Source organism: Anastrepha obliqua, chromosome 3 (genome assembly GCF_027943255.1).
Source record: "Anastrepha obliqua isolate idAnaObli1 chromosome 3, idAnaObli1_1.0, whole genome shotgun sequence".
NCBI lineage: Eukaryota > Metazoa > Arthropoda > Insecta > Diptera > Tephritidae > Anastrepha > Anastrepha obliqua.
Window position 1 is genome coordinate 76,170,753 of NC_072894.1, and position 26,863 is coordinate 76,197,615.

Here is a 26,863-nt window from a genome sequence, read left to right on the forward strand (position 1 = left end):
TGATCGAAAAACGTTTTTTAAATAACGGTCGTTCATCGGCAAGCAATGTCAAACCTCTAAGTGTATATCTGCCTTGAAAAAGCTCCACATAAAAATCATTTGTAAACATCATATATACATATATGATAGGTGTTATGTGCGGAGTAACGCCCTTTATCGGATATAAATCTGCTGAAGTGGCTGTCCTTGACTGGATATAAATCTGGCCCCTTCTGGCAAGGTAGAACCGACTGTCGGCGGGGACGTTGTTGTAGCAGTTTGCAGATCGCTGCTTAAAGCAGTGAAACTAACAGTAGCCATCAATCTCTTCTAACTGGTGGCTCAGGAAACGGATGGCACCAAAGAAAGGGAAGGGTGTGGCTGGTTAGTGAGTGAGTCAAAGCGAGTATACGAAGAGATGGTTAGTGTCAGTCGGGGTACTTTTATATATATATGTATATATATATATATATAATTGGCGCGTACACCCTTTTTGGGTGTTTGGCCGATTTCCTCCTCCTATTTGTGGTGTGCATCTTGATGTTGTTCCACAAATGGAGGGACCTACAGTTTCAAGCCGACTCCAAACGGCAGATATTTTGTATGAGGAGCTTTTCCATGGCAGAAATACACTCGGAGGTTTGACATTGCCTGCCGAGGGGTGACCGCTATTAGAAAAAACTTTTTCTTAATTTTTGATCTTTCACTGAGATTCGAACCGACGTTCTCTCTCTGAATTCCGAATGGTAGTCACGCACTAACCCATTCGGCCACGGCGGCCGCCAGGTACCTTTATGTTCCGTAAATATGTTGAGTATGTTGGGGTCGATTCCAGATAAATGGGAGCTTAACCTGCAACAGTATCTAGGACGTAATCGCGGGAACATATGCCTACTTGATTTATATTAAAAACAATCATATTTAGCGGTTAAGAATTTGTGTGCCGATGCATTTTATTAATTAATGTTATCGAATAAGAAAATAAATATCGAATAAAAATTAAAAAAAATACTTCTTCGTCGAAATTTGATATTTTCCTGGCGAAATTGAATATATTTATTTTATTTATTTATACAAAGACTAGCATCACCCAGTGGGCTTCGCACCACCATACATAAAATGTTTGTTTTATATCGCAAGAAATTTTTCATATTAAGTTTTCTTTATAGAACTCGTAAAATGTTTAAACAGTTGAATTAGTTGATTTTTTTCATTCAACATACTTTCTAAAGATGTCACAATAGCCTTTTCTGTACTTTTTTAAAATTTGATTGTGGTGGTCACCTATATACAGGTAAGGTACCGGTTCAAACACATCCTAGGGTTATCCAGGTCCACGTTTTGGTCTATATCTCGAGACCCTAGTCACGGAGCGGCATCAAAAATACTCTATACTATAGAATCATCAGCAGCTTCCATTTGCTACCCATATTGTACAAACACATCCTAGAGTTACCCGGTTCCACGTTTTGGGTTATATCTCGAGACCCTAGTCACGGAACGGTATGAAAAATACTCTATACTATAGAAATCATCAACAGCTCCCATTTGCTACCCATATTGTGCGAACACATCCTTAAGTTATCGGGGTCCACATTTTGGGCGATATCTCGAGACCCTAGTTACGGAGCGGCATCAAAAATACTCTATACTATAGAATCATCAACAGCTTCCATTTGCTACCCATATTGTACAAACACATCCTAGGGTTACCCGGTTCCACGTTTTGGATTATATCTCGAGACCCTAGTCACGGAACGGTATGAAAAATACTCTATACTATAGAAATCATCAACAGCTCCCATTTGCTACCCATATTGTGCGAACACATCCTTAAGTTATCGGGGTCCACATTTTGGGCGATATCTCGAGACCCTAGTCACGGAGCGGCATCAAAAATACTCTATACTATAGAATCATCAGCAGCTTCCATTTGCTACCCATATTGTACAAACACATCCTAGAGTTACCCGGTTCCACGTTTTGGGTTATATCTCGAGACCCTAGTCACGGAACGGTATGAAAAATACTCTATACTATAGAAATCATCAACAGCTCCCATTTGCTACCCATATTGTGCGAACACATCCTTAAGTTATCGGGGTCCACATTTTGGGCGATATCTCGAGACCCTAGTTACGGAGCGGCATCAAAAATACTCTATACTATAGAATCATCAACAGCTTCCATTTGCTACCCATATTGTACAAACACATCCTAGGGTTACCCGGTTCCACGTTTTGGATTATATCTCGAGACCCTAGTCACGGAACGGTATGAAAAATACTCTATACTATAGAAATCATCAACAGCTCCCATTTGCTACCCATATTGTGCGAACACATCCTTAAGTTATCGGGGTCCACATTTTGGGCGATATCTCGAGACCCTAGTTACGGAGCGGCATCAAAAATACTCTATACTATAGAATCATCAACAGCTTCCATTTGCTACCCATATTGTACAAACACATCCTAGGGTTACCCGGGTTCACGTTTTGGCCTATTTCTCGAGACCCTGGTATCCGATTCTTAAAATTTTAAAACACAAACCATCTACTGAATAGTCCAAACAAAGCCTAAAAATTTGGTTTGGATAGGTGAGCCCGTTCGCGAGTTTTAAGCGAATATAGGGACAGATTTTCACATTTATATATATAGATTTTCATTCCTGCCAGCATTTGATAGTAGCTGCGGTCGATAATACAGGGTGGGCCATATAGCGTTCGCTTTTTGAACCATCTTTTTTTTTAGAATGGTAACACAAATGACATGTCAAATGTGTTTATAATTTACTTAAAGGTTTGACATTTACGAAATAGGACGCTATACGCTTGAGCAAAATTGGGAAATATTGAAAACCTATTTCTAAACTGTTGAGTCTTCTTCTTCTTTTCTGATTTTCACATCGGTGGCTACGTCAATAAGCAAAATTGTCGGATTTGGGGCTCAGAAAATCCACACGTTATTGTGGAGAAGCAAATCCATCCACAACGAGTCACTATATGGTGCGGTTTTTGGTCTGGCGGCATCATCGGGCCATTTTTTTTCGAAAGTAAATTTTTTTGGACAACTCTAAAATGCTTAAACAAATTCAGCTGATATGTCTTCTAGTTTTATTTTGTTTTTCCTTGTCTGTGGTAGAAAGTTTTCGCTTACACTCTTGGATTGATGGCGGGGGCTAATTTTGTTATCGAACGCAACTAAAAACTTTCTATTTACATAGAAATATGTACATACGAGGGGAGTTCAATGAGTACTTATGTTAGAAATGAAGACCCCATTTTTTCAAAATTGTTTTATTTATTTTTCAAAATAGTCCTCTTTTAGAAAAATACACTTTTCCCAACGTTCCGACTATTTTTTTAACCTCTCAAAAAAATAGGATTTGTCGAACTCTCCAAAATATACCTCTGTCTCGGCAATGTCTTCCTCGTTTGAACTAAATTTTGTTTCCGCGAGCCATTTTTCCATGTTAGGGAATCAGAAAAAGTCGGGTGAATACGGAGGGTACGGCACCAATTCCTAACGTAATTCACATAGTTTCTATAGACAGCGTCCAACTTTGCTTTTGTCTCTTCGCATTTTTTCCCAAAAACAAAAAGAGCTCCTTTTTCTTCTTAGCGAAAATCACGAAACACGTCTTACTCGAATAGCCAAATCCAAACTAAACTATCAATCAGTTTGAAATTTGTTTTGCCGTTGTTTGATAGATAGCAGCTATGTACTTTTTGATACCGGTATTAAACTCCTGTTCCTAGTTTGTGTTATGTCCAGCAATGATATTTCTAAAAGTTGGTCGCCTTATTCATACGACATCATGATCTGCCACAGTGGAACAATTTGTGTTGCCACATAATATGTACAAGGTGAATCTATACAAGGTGACTTTGATATAGCTGCTAATTCGCTTTTTTTGTCTTACAATTTGGTGGTTTGAATGTCAAGTGCCTAGGTTCTTTGTTGCCTTGTTTGTGTGCTTACTTTTTCAAATCCTTAAATTGCAAAAATCGATACTTGTAAATATTATTGTTGCTCTATCGATGTCATAAATTATAAATTTGGCTTGAATATACATACATATATTTCTTTTATATCTCTCTATATCTTTCTATATGTTTTTTCTTATATATTTCCTCGATGAAAAAATTATATAATAAAATAAACTCCTTTTAATCGCTCGTTATATTGGCAGCTCGGACTTTGACGATAGAGTTGCATGCACACCATGCAACATTGCACGTGGGAGTTACAAGAGGATGTTCACAAATTTCAAACGTTTCATAGGATGTCTAAAAATGCTTTTAAGGAGCTTGTATTGCTATTCAAAAACAAAATACTAACATGCGCGAATGCATTAGTCCGGAGGAAAGGATTATGATTACGCTGTGGCAAGAACGTTTTTAGATGAAATTTCATATGAGTTTATTGCTTTTATTGCCGCTTGTCTGTGGTCAGGGAGCTTAATTGGCCGCTTGATGTCTCGCTCTGCGCAATAAATCCCTGCACCTACTCCGCCCATCATTTTCGAGCCGTCAGTAAATATATTAACTAGTTATATGTAGATAATTTTTAACAAAATTTTGTAATTTACAAACTTTTTGAGGGAATTCATAGAATAAAGTTTTAGTTGCAGACAAAAAAATAAGATTAAAAAATAAGATCATTCCGAAAAATCGAAACAGTCGATTCTATTAAGTTCTACGAGAAGAAAGTAACAGTACAGTGGATGGCGTCATGTTTTTTCTGTTGTTGTTGTTGTTGTTGTAACAGTATCTTCGCCCTGTCAGTGTAGTGTAATCACCGGTCGTCTTCGTCTAGCTCATCTAACGGTAGGCCCAGGAAACTAACTGTTTCGACGGGTTGGGTCCAGAGGAGAGAGGTGTTAGATGAGTGCGTTTGATGGGGCATGTGAAAAGGTGGTTAGTGTCGTGCGGGGTGCCTTCACATGCTGGACATATGTTTAGTATGTCGGGGTCGATTCTGGACAGGTAGGAGTTTAACTTGCTACAGTATCCAGAACGTAATTGTGCCAAGGTTACGCGGGACTCTCGGGGAAGCTGAAGCTCTTCGTCTGCAATAGGTGGTGGTTGGACTCCGATAACGGCATTCTGGGGTCGGGAGCTTAAGAAGGTGGTAAGGGTCTCCCGATGAATGTCGTTTATGGTCTGTCTGAACGCTGTCTGATCCTGGAGTGGTCTGTCTGTTTTGTCCTGGATCTCGTCCACGTAGTTGAGGAAGTGTCTCCTGATGTGCCTGGGGGGTGGCTCGGGCTCGAACAGGTGTCTGCATGGGTGAGGCCTACGGTGATACCCTAGCAGAAACTGCTTGCCGAGCATTTTGTTATGCTCCTTTACAGGAAGCATGTGAGCCTCGTCATGCAGGTGTTGAATTGGGGACATCAGGAGACATCCTGTCGCGGTCCTAATAGCAATATTTTGGCAGGTCTGGAGCTTTGTCCATGTTTTTTCTCTTTATCGTCGGTATACTGTATATACTGTGTACTGTATACTGTGGTATACACTAGTTTCAGGGTCTTCGCTTCTTATACCGATAGCACCGTATTTGTTTGAGGGTATGTTAAAGTTGTGACGATTGTGTTTCGTCCAAAAAATGTTTCCTTTTCATTGCCCTTTATTTTTTCGTGTTCGATTCTAAAAATTCCACACTCAGCGAAGGCAGAGGTAACAATTTTTCGTAGAGATGAAAACACCATTAGTAATCTAAAAATAAAATTTACGTAGTGATAAGTAAACAAAAATGGAAACTAAAATTTATGCCAATGTACGTGAGTATCTACAAGCATATACCAGTATGTATGTCTGCATATATGTATGAAAAATCATTTTGTGCCCGAATGAATGAATGCTTATGTATATACAGCGCTGTGTAAAACAAAAGCAATATATTTAGTTGAATCAAAATTGTTGTTATATTTTCGTCGAGAGACAGTTTTAACAAAATATAACGATTTTATATTAAATGCATATGTAATTTGAATTAATTTTATTTATTAATCCTTAATGAATATTACTAAAAAAAGCAAAAAAAGTTCTCCACACTCCGTTAGTAAGTGTGCACAACAAATGCACCAAATCCATATTTTATAAAGGATCCTTTATTTTTTATAACCTCTGACGTATGCAGAGAACGTGTCTATCTGGTTTCGGAATGGTTGACTGGAAACCATAGTTTTAATATTCCGAACGAATTCTCCAATGAGTTTAAGTCAGATGATTGGGTAAACTAATTGAATTATTTTAGATGCTAATACATACATGTATGTATGTATGTCTTTTTGACGTTCCAAAAAGGTATAATATTCAAATACTGTTCGCAAAAACGGCTAATACTGATTTTTAGGCCGGTACTACCCGATGACGATTAATCGGTCTGACTATGTATTTATATTATATATTTACATACATTTACAAATATAATAATATGCATATATACATACACATATGTACCATGTACATGCAATTACGTATGTCCGTATATACATACATACATAAAAACATACAAATATGCTAAATAATTTGAGACACTTTTGCTTATCTCAATGGCGTTAAACCATCACGACGACTAGTTGATCATTCTGGAACTGTTTGCGTGGTCATATTTCAGACACTTGTATTTGTAAGAATAAAAATATTATCGCCCCTCAAATAGGAAGCCTCGCACAAAAATGTTGCTGACCTATGCTGTACACAATAGCAGAGTATACACAGCGAAAGTCTTTAAATGTATTCGAAAAAGAAACCAAGTGACTATATTGAGTATTGTTGGCATTTATTACAAGTGCACTATATACAAGATTTTTAAAAACTTTGTGGATTGCGCTTGTGGCTGATGTTACAATAAGCACCACATGTTTTGTATGTACGCACATATCACAATAATAAGCAATATTACAATATGTTGCGCTGCTATTATTGAGAACACAGATGCATGGGCGTATGTTAGATATGTAAATTATATTAAATACAAAAGGATAAGTAGAAAATATTGTACATCTAATGAACATTTTTGGCACAGATAAGTAATATATAGTACAAGCGGTCCAGCTGGCTATTACACGGTACATTCCTAATTTTTACATAATGTTAAGATGATTAAGAATTACAAATGGCAAGTGTTAACACAAAAGGGTATTAACTTAATTTCTAATTTAGTGCTACGTAATATGTAATATATTTATTCAATTATTGATTCTTTCAATTCGAGACAGAGATTTTAAATACATATGTATGCATGTATATATATCTGAGTTTATGCGAAGTAATAATTCTGTTCTTTGTGGCATTTACATTTTGTTAATTATTTAATCTAAAATTCGTCGTGACGCGCTAGCGCTTCTCCAAAATCTGTCGCTTGGGAGCCAACGAATACGTCATACTTTTCTAATATTTCATCTTTCGTCAATTTCTCATCGCCGTCATTATCTGCTTCGAATACCAAATGTTTTGCTTCACTTTCGGCGTGATCAAAATCTTTTGGCACAACCCAGGCACGTACCTCTTCACGGTCAAGATATCCATCCCCATTTAAATCTCGAAATTTGCTGAATCCTTCCCGTTCACTTTTAACCCATTCGGGCTCTTCGTCACTTGGTTCCGAGTTTCGGTACATGTCGGCAATATATTCATCTACTGTAATTTTACCGTCCCCATTGCTATCAATGTCTTCTATTGTTTCAGTTAGAACTATGTCTTTCATAGTAGGGTGATCTTCTGGATGCAAAAATGCAGTAAATTCCTCACGTGTTAGATGATCATCTAAATCTTGGTCGGCAACACCCCATCGACGGCGGTCTCGCTTTTGTAAACGCTTGAAAGACATATTGTGTTCATCGTTTTCAATTTCTTCCTTGTCCATTGTATCCAGAAATCCATAAACGTTATCACGATACGCCTCCCAACTAATGGTTTTGTTACCATCAGGATTGTGCATTTTCCACATACGGCCGACATCCTCATCAATGTAACGACGCTGCGTGTATTCGATCCATCTTTTAAGCTCCGAAAGTGTTACGAAACCATCCTTATCCTCATCGATGCGAGCGACAATAAGGCCCAAACGGCGTTTACTCTCTTCCGGTGGCAGCTGATCAAATGATTTAGCTTCATCTTCCCCCAAGAACGCCTCATGATCATACTGTTTGTTGTGATGACCACCTTCGAAATGCTTCTCACCATCTGAATCGTGATCCAACGGGCTGTGGTGGTCACTAGCATCCACTTGGTCATCATCCGGTTTCGGAATAGCGTCCGACAGGAAGAACGCGCTTATCAAGACAAGCAGCAACAACGATACGCGAAACGCCGACATATCGATTTAATATTTTCTTTGAATGAAAATGCAAGTGGTTACACAACTAAATTTAAATATTCGTTCCTAGCGCAAATTAAACTTCATTCATTAAAAAATGTTAAGAGAATAGATCAAGATGTTTTAAATTGGTTTTATTTCCAATCAATTGGGACAAGGGATACGTGTACTTTTCATGCAGTGTTGTTTTTATTTAAATAATTTTCCCTCTCGGGACTCTCGTTTTGTTTATGAAATTTAAAATGTTCACAGTTCGCTCCAAAATATGGTGCAATTAAAGAAGACGGTCGAAAGAAATTTTTTACTGGTTAAAAGGTATTAATCATTTTAAGCGCTAATTAAAAATTTCGATATTTTCAATTTTACACATTTTAAAAAACGCTATGTATCAAATACTTCTTGACCGTCAACAAAATCAATTAATCATTAAAATGGTAACTAAAGTACATCATTGGAAAGATAATTAAAGTACATTTTTTTAATGATATACTTTTATTAATTTATTTATTAAAGCCAAACATAAAATCATGGGTTGTTTTTACAATGATTGACCTTAAGAATATTTTACATAATTAAATTGTAGATAAAACGGTTAACACTAAAGGGGTTACAAACAAAATTAAAATTATAGCTAGTGGTAAAGAGGTTGAATGAATAAATAATTTAACGTTCCGAGATCCGAAAAAAGTTACACAAGGTGAGTTTTTTTTAGAAAATCTGCAGGATTAATATTATTTAAATATAATATCATTAAAAATAATACTCAAATCATCCATTTGAAATACCAATTGAAATACCATAGATTTACTTTGCTTTTGCACTTTGGGAAAAATAACAATCTTCATTGAACCAACTCCAGCTACGATATTCAGTTGGGTGTGGTGGCATTGTCATTGCTATTCGACCTCATTTTTAACAATTTACACTATTCGCAGTCCGTGAGATTTCTCAATCCCTAAACCAAGGCGTAAAACATAAATGTTGACTAAACGATTTTTGTTGAGCTAAATAAACCAATGAAACACTCTAAAAATGAAAAACTTTGAAATGGCAGCTCTGATTTGGATGTCGCGCAGAGCTGCGTTTTAGAAAACTTTTTGTATACGCGGCGGTTCTGTCAATTTTGAAAACGGCGTTTTTGTTTTTTGTTGCGGTACGTCGAGTGAAAAATCTACTTTTCTTTAAGATTATTCGCAGTTTACTAAGAAACTTTATTATTTAAGGTGAAAGCAATTTGTTTTCAGATAGTCACATTAGCTCCAAGTATAATAAAATTTTTCTTTTACTTTTATGTTACAGTAATATGGCAACCGAATCTGAGCTTCCAATGCCCCGTCTACCAGTGCCGGATATTCGAGCACAAGTCGAATTTCAACACTCGCAAAAGCCGAGCCAAAGGTTACAAGAATACCGACTTCGACCTCCAAAACTAAGATTAGCGAATCGTAGCCATTCTTCCGCTTCTATGTCAACAACTGCACATGCAATTTCTTTCCGGGGTGAATCCGATGGCAATGGCAACGCGTTACCTGAGTTGGACGCCAATTCATTAAGCAGTTCCTATGATCGCTCAATGAATGAAACATACTTCGAACAATGCTTTACTCGCCTTGCGAAAATAGGTGAGGGTTCGTTTGGCGAAGTGTTTAAAGTGCGTTCCAAAGAAGATGGACGAATGTATGCGATAAAAATGTCAAAGGAATTATATCGAAGCGAGCATTATCGTCAAGAGCGACTAGAGGAAGTGCGGCGTTATGAGGAATTCTCTGGTCATGCTAATTTTGTGCAATTCTACCGCGCATGGGAGCAAAAAAATCGTTTGTATATGCAAATGGAGCTATGCCGAGAAAGTTTAGACAGGTATTTAGTACGACATCGGCATATACCTGAAGAAAAAATTTGGAATATGCTATTGGACTTGTTGCTAGCATTGAAAAGCCTGCATGACCGAAATCTTATACATCTAGACATCAAGTTGGACAATGTATTGATAGGCGATGACGATAGTTGTAAATTGGCCGACTTTGGTTTGGTTATTGACGTAGATAGAGTGAGTACGAAAATATTTAAAACCATGATAAAAAAGAAGGTTATTTCCAATATATTACCAGATATACGAGTAATTTATATGGCTGGATGGAAAACTGTAAACGAAATTTCTTGCAAGCGTTGTTTCGTTATAATTTAACCAACGGAACGAGCAGTTAGTTTTGAATAATTTTGAGTAGCATTACATTTTCACAATAATACAAATTATATGCCACTTAAAATATTATGCACATATGTAGGGGAGAATGGGGAGTTGTGAGACGGGTTTTGTTTTTGGACCCGTATTACTCAAAATTTTAATATTCTGCATATGTCAACGATGGAATCTTTAGTCAATGAATACTGAAAGCTATTGGTATGGTCTATTTAACAAAACTACAATTTTCCTTAAAATTAAAATTGTATATAATAATATAAAATATAATACAAAATATAAAAATGTGGGGAGTTGTGAGACACCATGGTTTAAATCAATAAAAATGACTTATTTTAGTTGTTAGTTCTTTATTAAGATGAAAAATAAAAAAGAAAAGACAATTCTATAAAAAAGTGTATAAAAAATGCAATGCCATCAATCTGATGATTCGCAGTGAGAACATGTATAATAACCAGTTCGTAAATTTGCACACTTTGGGTGCACAGCTCGATCGCATACATTGCAATGAATGGAGTTGTTTCTGCTTAACTTAAAACAATAAAAACTCAAATTTAACCAAAAATTTTATGATATATATACAAACAATGCATGAATATTGCGAGGTACTTATGAAAGATGCGTTAAAACGTCGAAAAAAAGGGTGTCTCACAACTCCCCACATTTCGTCCCTTTAGTATAACAATAGCCTATGTGCGGCCGCCGTAGCCGAATGGGTTGGTGCGTGATCACCATTCGGAATTCACTGAGAGGTCGTTGGTTCGAATCTCGGTGAAAGCAAATTTAATAAAAACATTTTTCTAATAGCGGTCACCCCTCGGCAGGCAATGGCAAACCTCCGAGTGTATTTCTGCCCTGAAAAAGCTCCTCATAAAAATATCTGCCGTTCGGAGTCGGCTTGAAACTGTAGGTCCCTCCATTTGTGGAACAACATCAAGACGCACACCCCAAATAGGAGGAGGAGCTCGGCCAAACACCTAACAGAAGTGTACGCGCCAATTATTTATTTTTTTTTTTTTATGTGCTCATAGGCTATTATTTTTTTATTGAATTTTTGGATTCTCCATCGTTGATTTTATATGTGGTCAAAATTTTGTCAAATTCTAGTTCCACAAAGTGGGTCAAAACGTCAGTCAAAAAATAATAAATATTTACAGACATAACGAGATTTGAGTGAGAGCTGCTTTCGACAAAAAGTTTGAAGTTCATTTTCTCAAAACATCAAAAAATTTATAGGCTATTTTAATACTAAGGGGACGATTTGTTGTCTTACAACTCCCCAAATCGTTTTTTTATAAATGGCCGCGTAGTCATAAACACATCGAACGTTCATGCCCAAGTGAATGCGTAAATTCAAAGATAATAGGACAATTAATAATTTGTATATATTAACATTTGCAATTTGCTTCAACAACTGATCGAATGTATCGCAAAACAAATGATGAAAAAAACTTACCGAGAAATTCCAAAACACAGTAACTGGAGAGACGCGTCGAATGCGTGTAAATATGACTAATGCTAGCTGAAAAGTGGGATCGCATCGAGAACACTTGTTGACACCTAAAATCGAATGTAAACAAATGAATAATGCCGAAAGGTAACAATGTCTCACAACTCCCCATTCTCCCCTATATATATATAATATATAATATATTAATATATATAATATATATATATATAATATATATATATATTAATTAGACGTGGAATGATACTAATTTCGTTAAAATCAGTTTAGTATAAAAAAATACAATGTGAAGTGTATTTTGGAATGGAAATGAATAATTTCTCCTAGTCCAGAATGATTTGATTTATGAAGCAGAGCGTGTGAGATACAATGCTGCTACAACAACAGATATAATTCCTCCAAAGTACCTCATATACCTATATTATATATATATAGTATATACACTTCAAATGGTATTTTTTATACTAAACTGATTTTAACGAAATTAGTATCATTCCAACTCAAATTAAAATACATTTTACTTGATTTATAATTTTTTGTAAGAAATTCCATATATACAATTATACATATACTGATTTTCCCTGCCCCTGTAATCCAAAGGTCTGCAGCCGGACTCAAATAAGAAATTAAGAAATTTTAGCTTCAATATATAGTTTTGTATTTCAAATGAAGGATAATTTTATCTTCTATTTAACGAATTGGTTTATAAAAAGGTTCAATTTGGCTAAACTTTTTTTTAGATAAAAATTATTTTTATAAAAAATTTTAATTTTTAATTATTCTGTCTTTTATATATACACTGTTGGAAAATATAATAGAAACAGTGATTACCCAGGAGAGTACCGTTATTGAGTTAACGGAACAGAACAAGGCCAAAAGACTTTTAACTATGCTGTTAAAAACAACAACAACAAACAACTTCAATTTATCGTTTCCACGACAGTCGGTTCTACGTTACCGAAACGACTCGGATTTATATCCGGCCAAGGACTGTCACTCCAGCAGCAGTCCCCGTATGTAAGTATGGGGAATGTTTATGCTGCTACAACAACAACAACACAACTTCAATTTACAAGAGAACACTTCATCCATCGAAACTGGGAAAATGTGCTATGGACCGATTAAAAAAAATTAAATTTGCTTGGATCTGACGGAAAATAATATGTTCGACTAACAATCCCAGATATACGAAACAACAACAAACAGTAAAGCACAAAAACAGAAATGCACATGAGATGGGGTTTATGCAGGTAAACGATCCCAAGCATTCATCAAAATTAGCAAAGGGGTTGTTTAAAAAAGAAAAAGAGAATGCTTAAGGGTGACCCTCGCAGTCTTCTGACTAAAACTCAATGATGCATCTTTGGGCAGAACTTAAAAAGATAATCGGGCATTTAAACGCTATAAATGGGGAAGAAATGTGGAATAAAATTCAAAAGTCTTCAAAAAAAAAAATAAATTCTCAAAAATTACATGAAACTATTCGTTTCTATTATTTAGTTTGGAGAATAAATCCATTATTTATTATTTTCTTGGTAGATGGCTGTAGCGATCCATATCATATAAAGTATCGATTAAACAATTTAAAGTTTATGTCCAATGGAAGTAAACAAAGAGAAAATTCGGTACATTTCACAGCTTTTCTCTGATAAAGTCGAAAATGCTATCCAGGCCGCTGAAATGGTGAATGGAGTTAATGGCTCCGATGCAGTAACTACTAATTACGCGCTGTTGTTGTTGTTGTTGTAGCAGCATAAACATTCCCCATACTTACATACGGGGAATGCTGCTGGAGTGACAGTCCTTGGCCGGATATAAAGTCGGGTCGTTTCGGTAACGTAGAACCGACTGTCGTGGAAACGTCACTAATTACGTGCTTTTTTGGTTTGGTCGATTCCGTTCAGGCATTTTTAATGTTAAAGAAAATGTCGATAATGTCGATAAAATCACAGAAATATGCGAGGTTGACCCGAATGTTAGTAGCTGTAAGATCGCCCTCAGGCCTAAAACTAATATTTTCCAACAGTCTACTTATATTTATATATATTACTACAGCAACAAACATATTTGCCTTATAGTATTTTCCAAAGCGTTGGAATAAATATTAATTTAATATCTAAAACATTTATTTTAGTTATTTTTTTGTGAAATTCAAATTAAATTGTTTGTGCTTTTCAGGCAAATCGTCATCAAGCAACAGAAGGCGATTCTCGTTATATGGCACCGGAAATATTGCAGGGCAGATTCTCTAAAGCAGCGGATATTTTTAGTTTAGGTGTGGCAATACTTGAGTTATCCTGCTACTTAGAACTGCCCCACAATGGACCATTGTGGCAACAATTACGTAGCGGAGTCTTACCACAAGATTTTATGAAAAGTAAGCAATATATCTAGAATTTTCATATAATTAACAGATTAATTTTTCTGAATATCACAGCAATATCACCAGATTTGGAAACTCTTATAAGACAAATGATGTCACCTGATCCTGACTCACGGCCCACAGTTGATATCATTTTGAGTCACAAAAAGCTAGTGAGCTTGATGGAGCGTCGGAATCGATGGGGATTGGTTTTAAAAATGGTAAAAGTAAAATAAAATATGTGTTTATGCAAATACTGACAATACATCTCTTATAGAAACATTCGATACGGCGTTCACGTAAAGCTGCATGGTCTAAGCTATGCAGTTTAAAACAAATAATTTTTAAGTTTGTCACGTCAATTCTTACAGTTTACTTGCATCGTGATTCGATAGGCATTGGGCGCAAACCTTTGGGTTCTCCAATGCCACAAAAAATTAAAGATAAACGCCCACCGATGATCTCTATGCATTTACTTGCATCAACACCTACTGCGGGAGGTATGCGAAATACTCCCATCGAGCTTTTGCCCGGAGAAAATTATCTACATTTTTTAGAGCAAAGTACACCTATAACTTTTGCGGCGAATAAAGTAGTAAACTCAACGCCTGTAAATCGCAATAACCACCATAACCACAGTTTTCGTTCACGAAAGGATCTAACCAAGACCAGTTTTCAATACACGTAAATATACACTTGCAATTGTTAAAATTAATTATTGATTAAAATTAAATTGAAATATTTAATTTATTCCTTATAGTGTGGTAGAAAATGTTTGTGGCATTGAGAACCTTAATGATTTTCAATCTTCGCCAACGGTATTAAGCCCGCCGAATAGTTTTCTAAGCCTAGAGGATTGGGAACAGAACTCGCAAGCATTTGATAAATCAAGTCTGCAGGAGTGCCGGAAGAAGCTTTTTACAACGATCGAGTATTGACCAGTACGTTAGACTGAGTAATAAGGCACAAGCTAACATTTCAATTAATATATTTCAATATTATTCCATCTAATAATTGCATACGAAAAGAAATATTATATTTATTATACTTCAATATAATTGCGCCTAATATTTACATACGTATTTCAAGGAATACGGACATATGCCCTAAAAGTGAATATTAGTTGTAAGCGGAATTGAGAGAAAACAATGTACGTAAGGAGTTTACAAATAGCTACCAATGCTCAACGGAATGTTTATTGGGTTAGATTTGTGTTTTTTAAATGTTTTTTATATTATCATTATTCATAATATTAAACCAAAATGTGGTTAAAGCAATTTGTGGATTGTAAGCAATTTTCGGCGATACATATGTGATATGCTAAAACAATATACTATATACAATCATACGTACATATGTACATACATATACAATTTTTATATACGAAATGCACAATGCATATTTTGTTGATTTTTATAAAGCATAGATAGTCCAAGAAAAGAGATGTCTGTTAATTTTTATTTGCAAGTGCAAAACTTCATTAGCCAAATAAAGTTGTATGAATTTCAAAAGATATCAAAACTAAATAATAACGTAAATTATTTTGAAAGAAATAAAAAATAAATCATAATACACTAGAAGTGAAAAAAACTTAAGATTAAAAACAAGGCTTTTAACAGGGCCATGTTAATATTGTATTTCATGCTGTTTCGACAGGTTGGGTCCAGAGGGAGAGGGGTGTTAGATGAGTCGGTTTTAGGGGGCATGTGAAGAGGTGGTCAGTGTCGTGCGGGGTACCTTCACATGCCGGACATGTGTTTGGTATGTCGGGGTCAATTCTGGATATGTAGGAGTTTAACCTGCTACAGTATCCAGAACGTAGTTGTGCCAGTGTTACACTAGTCTCACGGGGAAGCTGGAGCTCTTCGTCTGCAATAGGTGGTGGTTGGACTCTGATTACGGCATTCACAGGGCGGGAGTTCATGAAGGTGGTGACGGTCTCCCGGTGGATGTCGTTTATTGACTGTCTAAATGCTGTCCGGTGCAGTAGGTTGCGGTCAGTTTTGTCCTGGATTTCGTCAACGTAGTCTAAAAGGTGTCTCCTGACGTGCCTGGGGGCGGCTCAGGCTCAAGCAGGTGTCTGCAGGGGTGAAACCTGCGGTAACATCCAAGCAGGAACTGGGGGACATCAGGAGGCAACCGGTCGCTGTCCGAATGGCGGTATTTTGACATGTCTGTAGCTTTATCCACTGCGTGTCACTAGTTCCAGGCGACCAGACAGGCGCAGCATAGTTTAGAACAGACCGACCAATTGCCTTAAATGTCGAAAGCAACAGTTCTTTGTTGTTGTTGTTGTAGCAGCATAAACATTCCCCATATTTACATACGGGGAATGCTGCTGGGTTGACAGTCCTTGGCCGGATATAAATCCGGGTCGTTTCCGTAACGTAGAACCGACTGTCATTGTTGTTGTTGTTGTTGTTTTAACAGCATAGGTAGCCCCGTCTGTGTAAGTATATCATCGGTCGTCTTCGTCTAGCTCATCTAAGGGTAGGCCCAGGAAACATGCTGTTTCGACAGGTTGGGTCCAGAGGGAGAGGGGTGTTAGATGAGTCGGTTTGAGGGGGCATGTGAAGAGGTGGTTAGTGTCGTGCGGGGTACTTTCACATGCCGGACATGTGTTTGGTATGTCGGCGTCGATTCTGGATATGTAGGAGTTTAACCTGCTACAGTATCCAGAACGTAATTGTGCCAATGTTACACGAGTCTCACGGGGAAGTTGGAGCTCTTCATCTGCGATAGGTGGTGGTTGGACCCTGATTACGGCATTCACAGGACGGGAGTTCATGAAAGTGGTAACGGTCTCCCGGTGAATGTCGTTTATTGACTGTCTAAATACTGTCCGGTCCAGTAGATTTCGGTCAGTTTTGTCCTGGATTTCGTCAGCGTAGTCTAGGAGGTGTCTCCTGACGTGCCTGGGAGGCGGCTCAGGCTCAAGCAGGTGTCTGCAGGGGTGAAACCTGCGGTAACATCCCAGCAGGAACTGCTTGCTGAGTAGTTTGTTGTGCTCCGCTACTGGGAGCATTTGTGCCTCGTTGTGAAGATGTTGGATGGGTGACATCAGGAGGCACCCGGTCGCTGTCCGAATGGCGGTATTTTGACATGTCTGTAGCTTTGTCCACTGCGAATCCCTAGTTCCAGGCGACCAGACAGGCGCAGCATAGTTTAGAATCGGCCGGCCAATTGCCTTAAGTGTCGAAAGCAACTGTTCCTTGTCTTTGCCCTAAGTGCTGCCGGCCATCGATTTTGGACTTTTGTGGCAATTGCGGTTGTATGCGCAGAGAAGGAGAGCAAGCTGTCAAAGGTTACACCCAAAATTTTGGGGTTATTTACAGTCGGAATTGGTGTGTCGTCGACTTTTACCTTAAGGGACAGCTTGACCTCCTTTGTCCAGGTGGTGAATAAATATCATCTAGTAGCGTGGAATGGCTGACTGTATCGAAAGCCTTCTTAAGGTCCAACGCTACTAGACAGTTCTTTCGCAGGGGCGGTTTTGGTTAAGCCCGCGATTTATCTGGGCGTTTATGGCGGTGAGTGTCGCCCGGAGGATGCAGTATGAAAATAGCTCGCGCATCTCTTCGGGTCCGACGAAGTACAACCGTTGAAGGTGATAGCCACCTTGTCTTTGTGCTTCGTAGGGTTCGACAGGGACCTAACGGTGGACCAGAGCTTACTCACCCCAGAGGTGAGGTTACAGGTCTTCAGGTGCTCAACCCATTTGGTCCGCTTATGTTGATTTACCAGTTGCCGGATCTCCAAATTGAGATCCCTTATGCGGGGATCCCCGGGATCGGCCTGGCGTAGGTGGTCACGCTCGTTTGCTAAACTGGCTGCTTCGGCTGGAACATGAGGACGGATGTCCTTATAACTTCCAGCTGGAATGAAGCGAGCCGCAGCAGCTGTGAGCACCTTGCGGAATGCGCGTTCGTCCACGCGCACATCAGTGGGGATGTGAAGAGCGGCGAAGGTGTCCTCGGTGAATTCCGTGAAGGCGGCCCAATTAGCTTTTTTAAAGTTAAAATAGGACCGGTGATTGGCGGAAACGAAGTCGGCAGGTCTCTCAATCGAGACGATAATGGGCAAGTGGTCTGATGCAAGCGATAGCATAGGTCGCCACGTTATGCTATTTATCAGACCCGCGATAGCTATTGTTAGGTCAGGCGAGCTGCTACAATTGCCCACTACCCTGGTGGGGGCGTCGTCGTTCACAGTGCTGAATGTCGAGTCGTCTATCTGCTCTGCCAATTGCTGTCCCCTACGATCATTTGGCAGGCTTGAATGCCAAAGATCGTGATGCGCATTGAAGTCACCTACAACCAATCGGTTTTCACCACTGATGAGCGCACCTATATCAGGGTGATATCCTGCCGGGCAGCAGGTGACAGGGGGTATATATATGTTAAATATTTCGAGCTCGGAATCACCTGACCGGACAGCTATTCCTTGACATTCTAAGGTGCTGTCCCTGCGGTCGATTCCTTCATCGATGAGGCGATACTGCACTGTGTGGTGGACTATAAACGCTAGGCCACCACCATTGTCTCGCTCGCGATCGTGTCTGTGCACGTTATAGCCATCCCTGGTGATCAGAGATGACCCAGCGTGCAACTTTGTTTCTTGGACCGCAGTTATTTAATACTGTGCCGGCTCATAAAGTCAACTATCTCGTCCACCTTACTCGTAAGTCCGTTGCAGTTAAACTTGAGAAGCTTGAAGCTTCTCGGTGAGGTCTGTGTAATTCGGGGGGTGAGGGACGCGTGGGGTTGTCTACGTTGGACCTGCTGCGCAATCCACTGTGGTTGTTGCGGCCTGACGGTGGTGGGCGGCCGCGCCTCCGGGGGCGGTGGTGGGTGCAGAGCTCTGCAGCAGGGGGCAACGTAGGCAGTTGTCCACTCACGGGTGGTGCGCAGGCCGGAACATCTCCGAAAATGGCACCAGCCATTGCAGGAATTGCATTGGACTGGTACCAGATTCCGAGGTATTACGGTCTGACACACGGAACAGACTGTACGGGGGACCAGGAGCTGCAGGGGAGGGGTTGAAAGGGAGTTGTGTTGCTCCGATAGGCTCCTTACCGTGGAGGTGTGGGTTGTGGTGGCGGTTGGTGGTGCCGGCCTATCAGGGAGAGTAGTAGCCGTGGAGGCATCAGACGCCTGCTGGCGGGAGCAACACGTGGCCACATACCGTGTGGACCACTCCCTGTGTGTCTTAAGGCCTGAGCAGGTCTTAAGATGGCACCACCCGAGGTGGAGTTCGGGTGAAGCCGTTTGTGGCAGACGCAGCAATAGAATACCTCTGGCCCAGGGTTGGATTCGATTCCAGCCCTGAGGAGAAGCATTTGGAGCAGGATTGCTGCGAGGATTTGCTCCTGAGACGTAAGGGGTGGGGTGATATGCAGTTCACTAGACAGGGCTAGTATACTGGGGCGGCAGCCCTTGGTCGGGAAAAACCCGAGTCATTCCGGTAACGTATAACCGGCTGCCGGTAACGTAGACCGTAGCCGAATTGGTTGGTGCGTGACTACAATTCGGAATTCATAGAGAGAATGTAGGTTCGAATCTCGGTGAAACATCAAAATTAAGAAAAACATTTTTCTAATAGCGGTCGCCCCTTGGCAGGCAATGCAAACCTCCGATTGTATTTCTGCAATGAAAAAGCTTCTCATAAAATTATTTGCCGTTCGGAGTCGGCTTGAAACTGTAGGTCCCTTCATTTGTGGAACAACATCGAGACGCAAACCACAAATAGGAGGAGGAGCTCGGCCAAACACCCAAAACGGGTGTACGCGCCAATTATGTATATATATAGAAATTCTAAGTCGTTCAAAAATTCATAGTTATTGGAAATCTCTCAGTCCGGATTGAGGGTACACGTTACAAGTTCAATTTAAAATTCTCCGATTCGGTTTTGCAAAATCTATACTTTGTTTCTATTGAAAAGACCTACACATGATTCACATATGTCAGTTTTCCTTCAGTTATGAACTGGTTTAGTTGTAACTAAAACTTTTTATGGGTACAAGTAAAAGGTACGGAATGCTTCGCTGATTACATCGACACTAAAAGTTGTTGCTCTTATTAAAAATGGAGATATGAAACGTTGATCAGGTAGGTTCTGTAACGTCCGAGTGAATATCAATTGAATCCACTGTGAATCCAACATTTGGGATTCACTTTCACCGTTTAATTTTTTGCTCTAGGAAGACATTCATATGAATTTAGATGTTCCTAAGAAAACTGTCGGTTAGAATTCATTTAAATTTGAATTTGCGAATTCGTTGTAGAAGGTCGAAAAAAGCAAGTTTTCCAGAATTTTTTCTGAGAAAACTTTTAAATTTATTGGTCTCAAAATGTGTACACATACCTATTATAGCTAATTACATCAAATTATAAAAATTTTTGGGAGTCGTACAAAACAAATAGAATTAGCTTTCCCATAGTTGTATTATTTGCTTGCCTACTTGAATAGATTTGCCCATACGATATTGTTCTAATGTACACCAAAAGACTTGAATAAAACTGGATTCGTGAACAGGATGTATCATAAAAAATTTGGCTTTAGCAAACGAAAAAAGTTTAAGAAATTCTGAGCAAGTCAATCTGAATACAGAGCATTTACTTTACTGAAGATCGCCATAACAAAAATTCAAAAAAAAGTTTCAAAATTTTTAATTTTTTCTGTCTCTCTAAGGCGTATTTCAATCTAATGAGAGGTTGTTAATATAAATATATACCATGCATTTTTTAAACAGCATAAAAATCAAAAACTAAAAAAGTTTATCTTTTCTAAAAGTACGTTCACATATGCATTAATTACCAATAAATCCACAAAATTAATCTAGCCGTTCATATTTGGCAGATTACCTATAAAATTGACAATCAGCTGTCTATACTGTTGTGAAAGGTTTTTTTCATAGCAATTATTTTGGCGGAATATTTCGGTGTTTTTGGTTTGCTTAATTATTACTAACGATATGAAAAAAATTCAAGGAGAAGGAATAGCTAATTTATTTGCGCAATTGGCTGCTAATAATAAAGAGTTGGAGGAAATCCGTAAATGAGGTTTACTGAGGTTTCAAAAAATTATCGCAGCAATACGCATGCGAAATTTGATACTGCATTTTATGATAAGTAATAAGAGGACAAAGCGTATTACGGATTGGGAGTTAAGCACGAAAAAGTAGATCATCTACTTATATGTGAACGTATTATAAGCTATAAATCTTCAAATTAAATATTCAATTCCGGAAATATTTGAAAATGTTTGTTTTTTCTCAATGGGTTCCTCATCTTGGCGTTACAGTTCGGGGTGGACCATATAATACGCTTCCATTCTTCTCGACAGTCCGCTTTCGCTCCATGTTGTGAGATTTTCTTCTTGCGTATATCGTCTTCTACCTCTTGCAACCATCGTCTTATTGGCCGGCCTCTCCTTCTTGCTCCTTTAGGGTTTGCTTCAAATACTTTTTTGATCGTTCTTTCGCTGCTCATTCTTAAAACGTGTCCATACCACCGTAATCTTTGGGACTTTATAAACCGTGTTACATTTCCTCCCGCGATTAAAACACTGAGCTCATGGTTATACCGTGTAGGGTACGTACCGTCTTCTAATCTTATAGAGCCGAGTATTCTTCTAAGAATTTTTCTTTCAAATCGCATCAGTAAATTCACGTCATTAGCTTTAAGGGTCCATGTTTCACAGTCGTAGGTGAGAACCGGTCTTATTATAGTTTTGTACATCTGAAGTCTTTGTTCCTTTGATATTAATGAAGACTTCATAAGTTTGATATGGCCAAAATATGCTCTGTTAGCTGCCTGAATACGGTCTTGTATAGATAAGGACACATCCTTATTTATGCTGAGTACTACGCATACATAATTTCCGATTCTGATGTAACTATCATGGAAGGATCGTATCATGTACTTCGCCTTTTATTCATTTATACTGTGGCCCACTGGTCTTGTAGCTTGCACTAAGCGCATGAAAACGTTCTGAAGAGCCTCCCTATTTCTCGCAAAAATCACAATGTCGTCAGCGTTTGTGTCGTTTTGTGTCGATTTATAAAATATTGTGCCACCTTGAGCTATTTCGTTTACTGCTGAATGCAGTGCTGAATTAAATAAAAGCGTTGATAGTGAGTCACCTGCCTCACGCATCCGTTGAATTCGCCAGATATTTCGCCATTCATTATTACTTTAGAGTTTGAGTGTATAAGAGTCGTATTGATCAAATTTATGTATTTTTGTGAAATACTCAGTACTTTTAGGTGATGATTGATATATTTTCTGTTGAGCTTATCAAACGCTTGTTAAAGTCTATAAAGAACCAGTGTAGATTAATGTTGAACATAACATAACATGTTTTCGAATATCTACGCCATAATAAAGCATTGGTGTATAAATCTAAACAATCTTCCGCTCTCAGTCCGAACATGAGACGGAAACTAGCCTCTTCCAACATCTTCTGTCACTTGCGTAGCTCCTTATTTGACTCCAGAAACCAAAATTCTCGCTTTCAATACACGCCTTTCACACCCACGTCATCTTTGGTCGACCACGCCCTCTTTTCCATTGTGAATTCCACTCGAACGCCATATTCGCAATATCGGTGTTGTCTTTTCTAGCTCCATTTTCTATTTCTGATTTTTGAGTTTATTTTCATACTGTTTGTGATCGCGTAGAGGTCTTCATTTGAATTGGTATTTGGCCAGAAAACTCGGCAGATTATGCGAAGGCACTTGTTAATAAAAACGAACAATTTATTGCAGATCGCGCCAGTGACTTTCCATGTCTTTGAGGGATACAGAAAGACTGATTTAATGTTTGGGTTGAAGATCCTTAGTTTGGTGTTTCGGGATATAACATTCAGCTGGCAGAAGGCTCGCAAGATTTGGCTAATGCGCCATGCGAATGTGAGAGAAAACATGTGTAATCCGCGTAGTTCAAGTCACTCAGCTTTTGAAATGGATTCCACTGAATTCCATCTGGAGCTTCGCGGTCAGTTTTTCTTAAGACCCCATCCAGTACTAGGATAAACAGCAGAGGAGTCAAAACGCAACCGTGGCACACTCCATATGATATTTCAAGCTTTTCGCTGTTCTTCCCTTTGAACTGAATACTGCATTCTGCTTCCAAATATAAGTACAGCCCTTTGAGGGTACACGTTATTTTATCTGGTACGTCACTGATTTTCAGTGCTTCCCAAATAGCGTTTCCTTTGATGATGGCGAAAGCACGTTTAAAGCCCACGAAAAGAAGGAATAAAGGGGAAGCCATTCTGCTGACTGCTCGACGATGATCCTCAGGGTATTACTTTATCAACACAAGATCTTTGAGGTCCGAACTCTTGAGGTGCCTACTCTGCCTTATGGATAATCTGGCCCAGCATTCACGTACACAGTCTGTTTAGCAAGCGTGTTCGGCAAAATTCAAATCTAGAGTTGATTTATAAAAAAAATTAATTGATGATGTTCGATGATATTCCACAAACGGAGGAGCCTACTGTTTTACGCCTACTCATGGCGACCGCTATTAGAAAAACTTTTTTCTATCATTTGCTGTTTAATGCATGGAGATTCGAGCCTGCACACTTCCGAATGGAAGTCAACCCTACTACGAACGCCGCAATGGTATACTGACTTCCCCGGAAAAAATCTCTTTAAAAAAGATCAGAAGATCATTGACAAAGCAGAACTTATCATTGCCTGGAGCTGAAACAGTTTTAAGGAAAAGTTGAATTATGTATCCAAGTTCACGATACGAGAACGTTTACGTTCAAAAGGCTTCAAATTACAGATCACATTGAAAATACCGCTGCTCTTATTCTTATGAATTGAAAACTTACTGGGCTAAGGCAAATTCAGAACAGAATCGAGCAAACGTAGTATTCACGGATGAATCTTCGTTTTTTACAAATAATTGCATGTGTCGGTCTTGGTGTACTGCTAATAATCGATAACTTTAGCGAACAGTTAAGCATCTAGTTAAGGGCTATGTTTGGGGCTGCTTCTCTGAAAAGGGATTTGGTCGTTTATTTGTGTGATGAATAAAATTTATTAAAAAGCATTAATACCGGCACGTGCGAAGAACTAGCCAACTATGGATTTTACAAAAAGAACAGCGAACACAAAGAGGATTGAAATGTTTGAATGGCTTTCACAGTCACTTGATATTGAAAGTATTTGGGCAATAGTTAAGCAAAGACTCAAAGGAAAACAAATATGGACGGTCAAACAGTTATCAAAGCAAATTCGGATGATTTGGAACCTAAATTATAACAAAGTATGATTCGAAGAAGTGAAGCCAATATAGCTAATTGTGGTGATTATACACTTTATTGAATACATTGCGTATTATATGTAAATATTATAAGCCCATACAATCCAGTACACGAATTCGTCAAATAATGGGCAATAGGCAATGGTGGTCACGCTCCTATGAGACAGACTGTATGTATGTAAGTGAATATATGTATTATATATTAAATGACTCATTTGCAGGCTAGAAATTCACTTTCACTGACAAAGAGGTGCTTCACCTCTGGCCAATATCTATTGGTGCTGTTACCTACAGTCACAATGCCAGCCACAGCAGGAGCGCAAAACAATCGGCGTGTTTACATATAAACGGACATGTAACATACATAGATATATACATACGATAAACGATTTCGCATGGTATAAAGGCACAATATACATATGTATGTATTTTATTGTAAATGTGATAGTCACAATGGCACTCAGTCGCCGTAGGAGTGAAGCGGAGTAGGGCATAATTGATGTATGAGTACAATGCCTGCATGCACTCATTCTTGTGGCGATAGGCACCAAACCCCTATGCACGTATGTATGAATATGCGTATATAAATTTCTTTAAAAACTTGGTAATTGTTTTCGCATTTGTCGCTAATGCGTTTTGCCCTGCTTAAAAGTGTACAAGCAACTTGCACGCATATTGAGTATTGCAGACGTGAATTGTGTCAATTGGCTTTGAGTTTGTTTACTTGCCTTTGGCGGTAGCCGGATATCGGTGTGCTGGCTTGCTTCCCAAAAGTTGAAAATTTCATTTTCATTGGAATTTTCAATTGTCATTAGTTACTTGAGTATCTACGACACAATCACAATTAAAATGCATGGTGTGAAATATTTGTGCACATTTAAAATATGCAACAGTTAATTACAAATTAACTCACACATGCTGTGACTCATTGTGCACACCTTCGATTGGACTATGACATAAGATAAAAATTTGGTTTATGGCTCACTGAATAATTAGTAGCGAATAGGTGGTAAAAAGTAGTTTAAAAAGTGGATCGAAGGGGGAGAATATAAGATTCTTGACATACAAATTAAGTTTGGTGTTTGTTTTGCTCATTTTGGTAAAATTATAAACGAGGACAAAAAAAGTATCTTCAACAACTAAAACGTCTACGCGTATTCGACAGCAGGTTGCGATTGACAATTACGACTTCAGCGTAGTCGAGGCCTTTATCTACCTAGGACCCAGCATTAATACCAACAACAATGTCAGCCAAGAGATCCAGCGAAGAATAACTCTTGCCAACAGTTCCTATTTTGGGCTGGGTAGGTAATTGAAAAGCAGAGGGCTCGGTGCACGAAAAAAAAACTCTATCAATCATCGTCATCCTCCCAGTCTTACTGTATGGCGCTGAGTCCTGGACATTGACGAACACCGAATAAGCACGAGCTGTGCCAGCTGTACGAGCTGTACGCCGATATCGACGTAGTGAAGCGCATTAAAATTCAGCGGCTGCGCTGCCTAGGCCATGTTGAGCAAATGGATAATAACGCTCCAGCAAAGAATGTGCTCTTTTCGAAATGTACTGGTGGCACTCGCAAGAAAGGACATCCTCATCTAGGTTGGAAAGGCCAAGACGACAAAAAATTGACCGCACTTGGTGTCTCTAACTGGCGTCAACCCATGCAATGCAGAGGCGATTGGCGCAACATTTTAATCGCATAAAAAATAAGACAAATAATTGAACAATAAAACATTTCAAAATAAACATTTGCATTTTGTACGAGGAAAATGGATGCGTCGAACTACAATAGTTTTATTCTTATTAACACTATAAGTCCTGCAAATTCGAATAACATAAGAAGCACTATATTTCAATGCGGTCAAAAGAGATTTCAAATTAGGAACACATTTTTGAAGGTAGCATCATTTAATCCAACGTGTCTTTAATTTATTTATACACTTCAAAAATAGGATTTCGGGAGAGCCTCCGAATAGGTTGCATATGTTGTTATTGTTGTTCTATATTTGTAAATAGAAAATAATTGCATGATAGATTAATTCGTAACCTAATTCATGCTATTTTGTCATTGTGGCTGCGGCGGAAGAGAACTTTTTCCTCGTTATTTTTACTTCAATTAAATTCAGTTGAATCGATCTAATTGCTGGATTAGCTGGTGATCGTTTTATCCTTTTCAGTGCAGTCCATTTAAATGACACCGTGCGCATCCTAAAAATCTATCACCAGGCGCTTGTGGGCCAACA

The 26,863-nt window shown here is 38.6% G+C and overlaps 2 protein-coding genes across 2 annotated transcripts; one reads left to right on the forward strand and one right to left on the reverse strand.

The window, feature by feature from the left end:
• Positions 1–6,749: 6,749 nt before the first annotated feature.
• Positions 6,750–8,467, reverse strand: LOC129241726 (calumenin-B). Its single transcript, XM_054878208.1, has one exon. The coding sequence runs from the start codon at positions 8,307–8,309 to the stop codon at positions 7,308–7,310; it is 1,002 nt and encodes a 333-aa protein (XP_054734183.1). The 5' UTR covers positions 8,310–8,467; the 3' UTR covers positions 6,750–7,307.
• A 964-nt stretch (positions 8,468–9,431) lies between these two features.
• Positions 9,432–15,914, forward strand: LOC129242508 (membrane-associated tyrosine- and threonine-specific cdc2-inhibitory kinase). The gene is made up of 6 exons (XM_054879184.1): positions 9,432–9,532; positions 9,609–10,359; positions 14,159–14,357; positions 14,418–14,563; positions 14,620–15,026; positions 15,103–15,914. Exons 2-6 carry the CDS (start codon positions 9,613–9,615, stop codon positions 15,278–15,280), a joined length of 1,677 nt encoding a protein of 558 aa, XP_054735159.1. The 5' UTR covers positions 9,432–9,532; positions 9,609–9,612; the 3' UTR covers positions 15,281–15,914.
• The last annotated feature ends 10,949 nt before the right edge of the window (positions 15,915–26,863 follow it).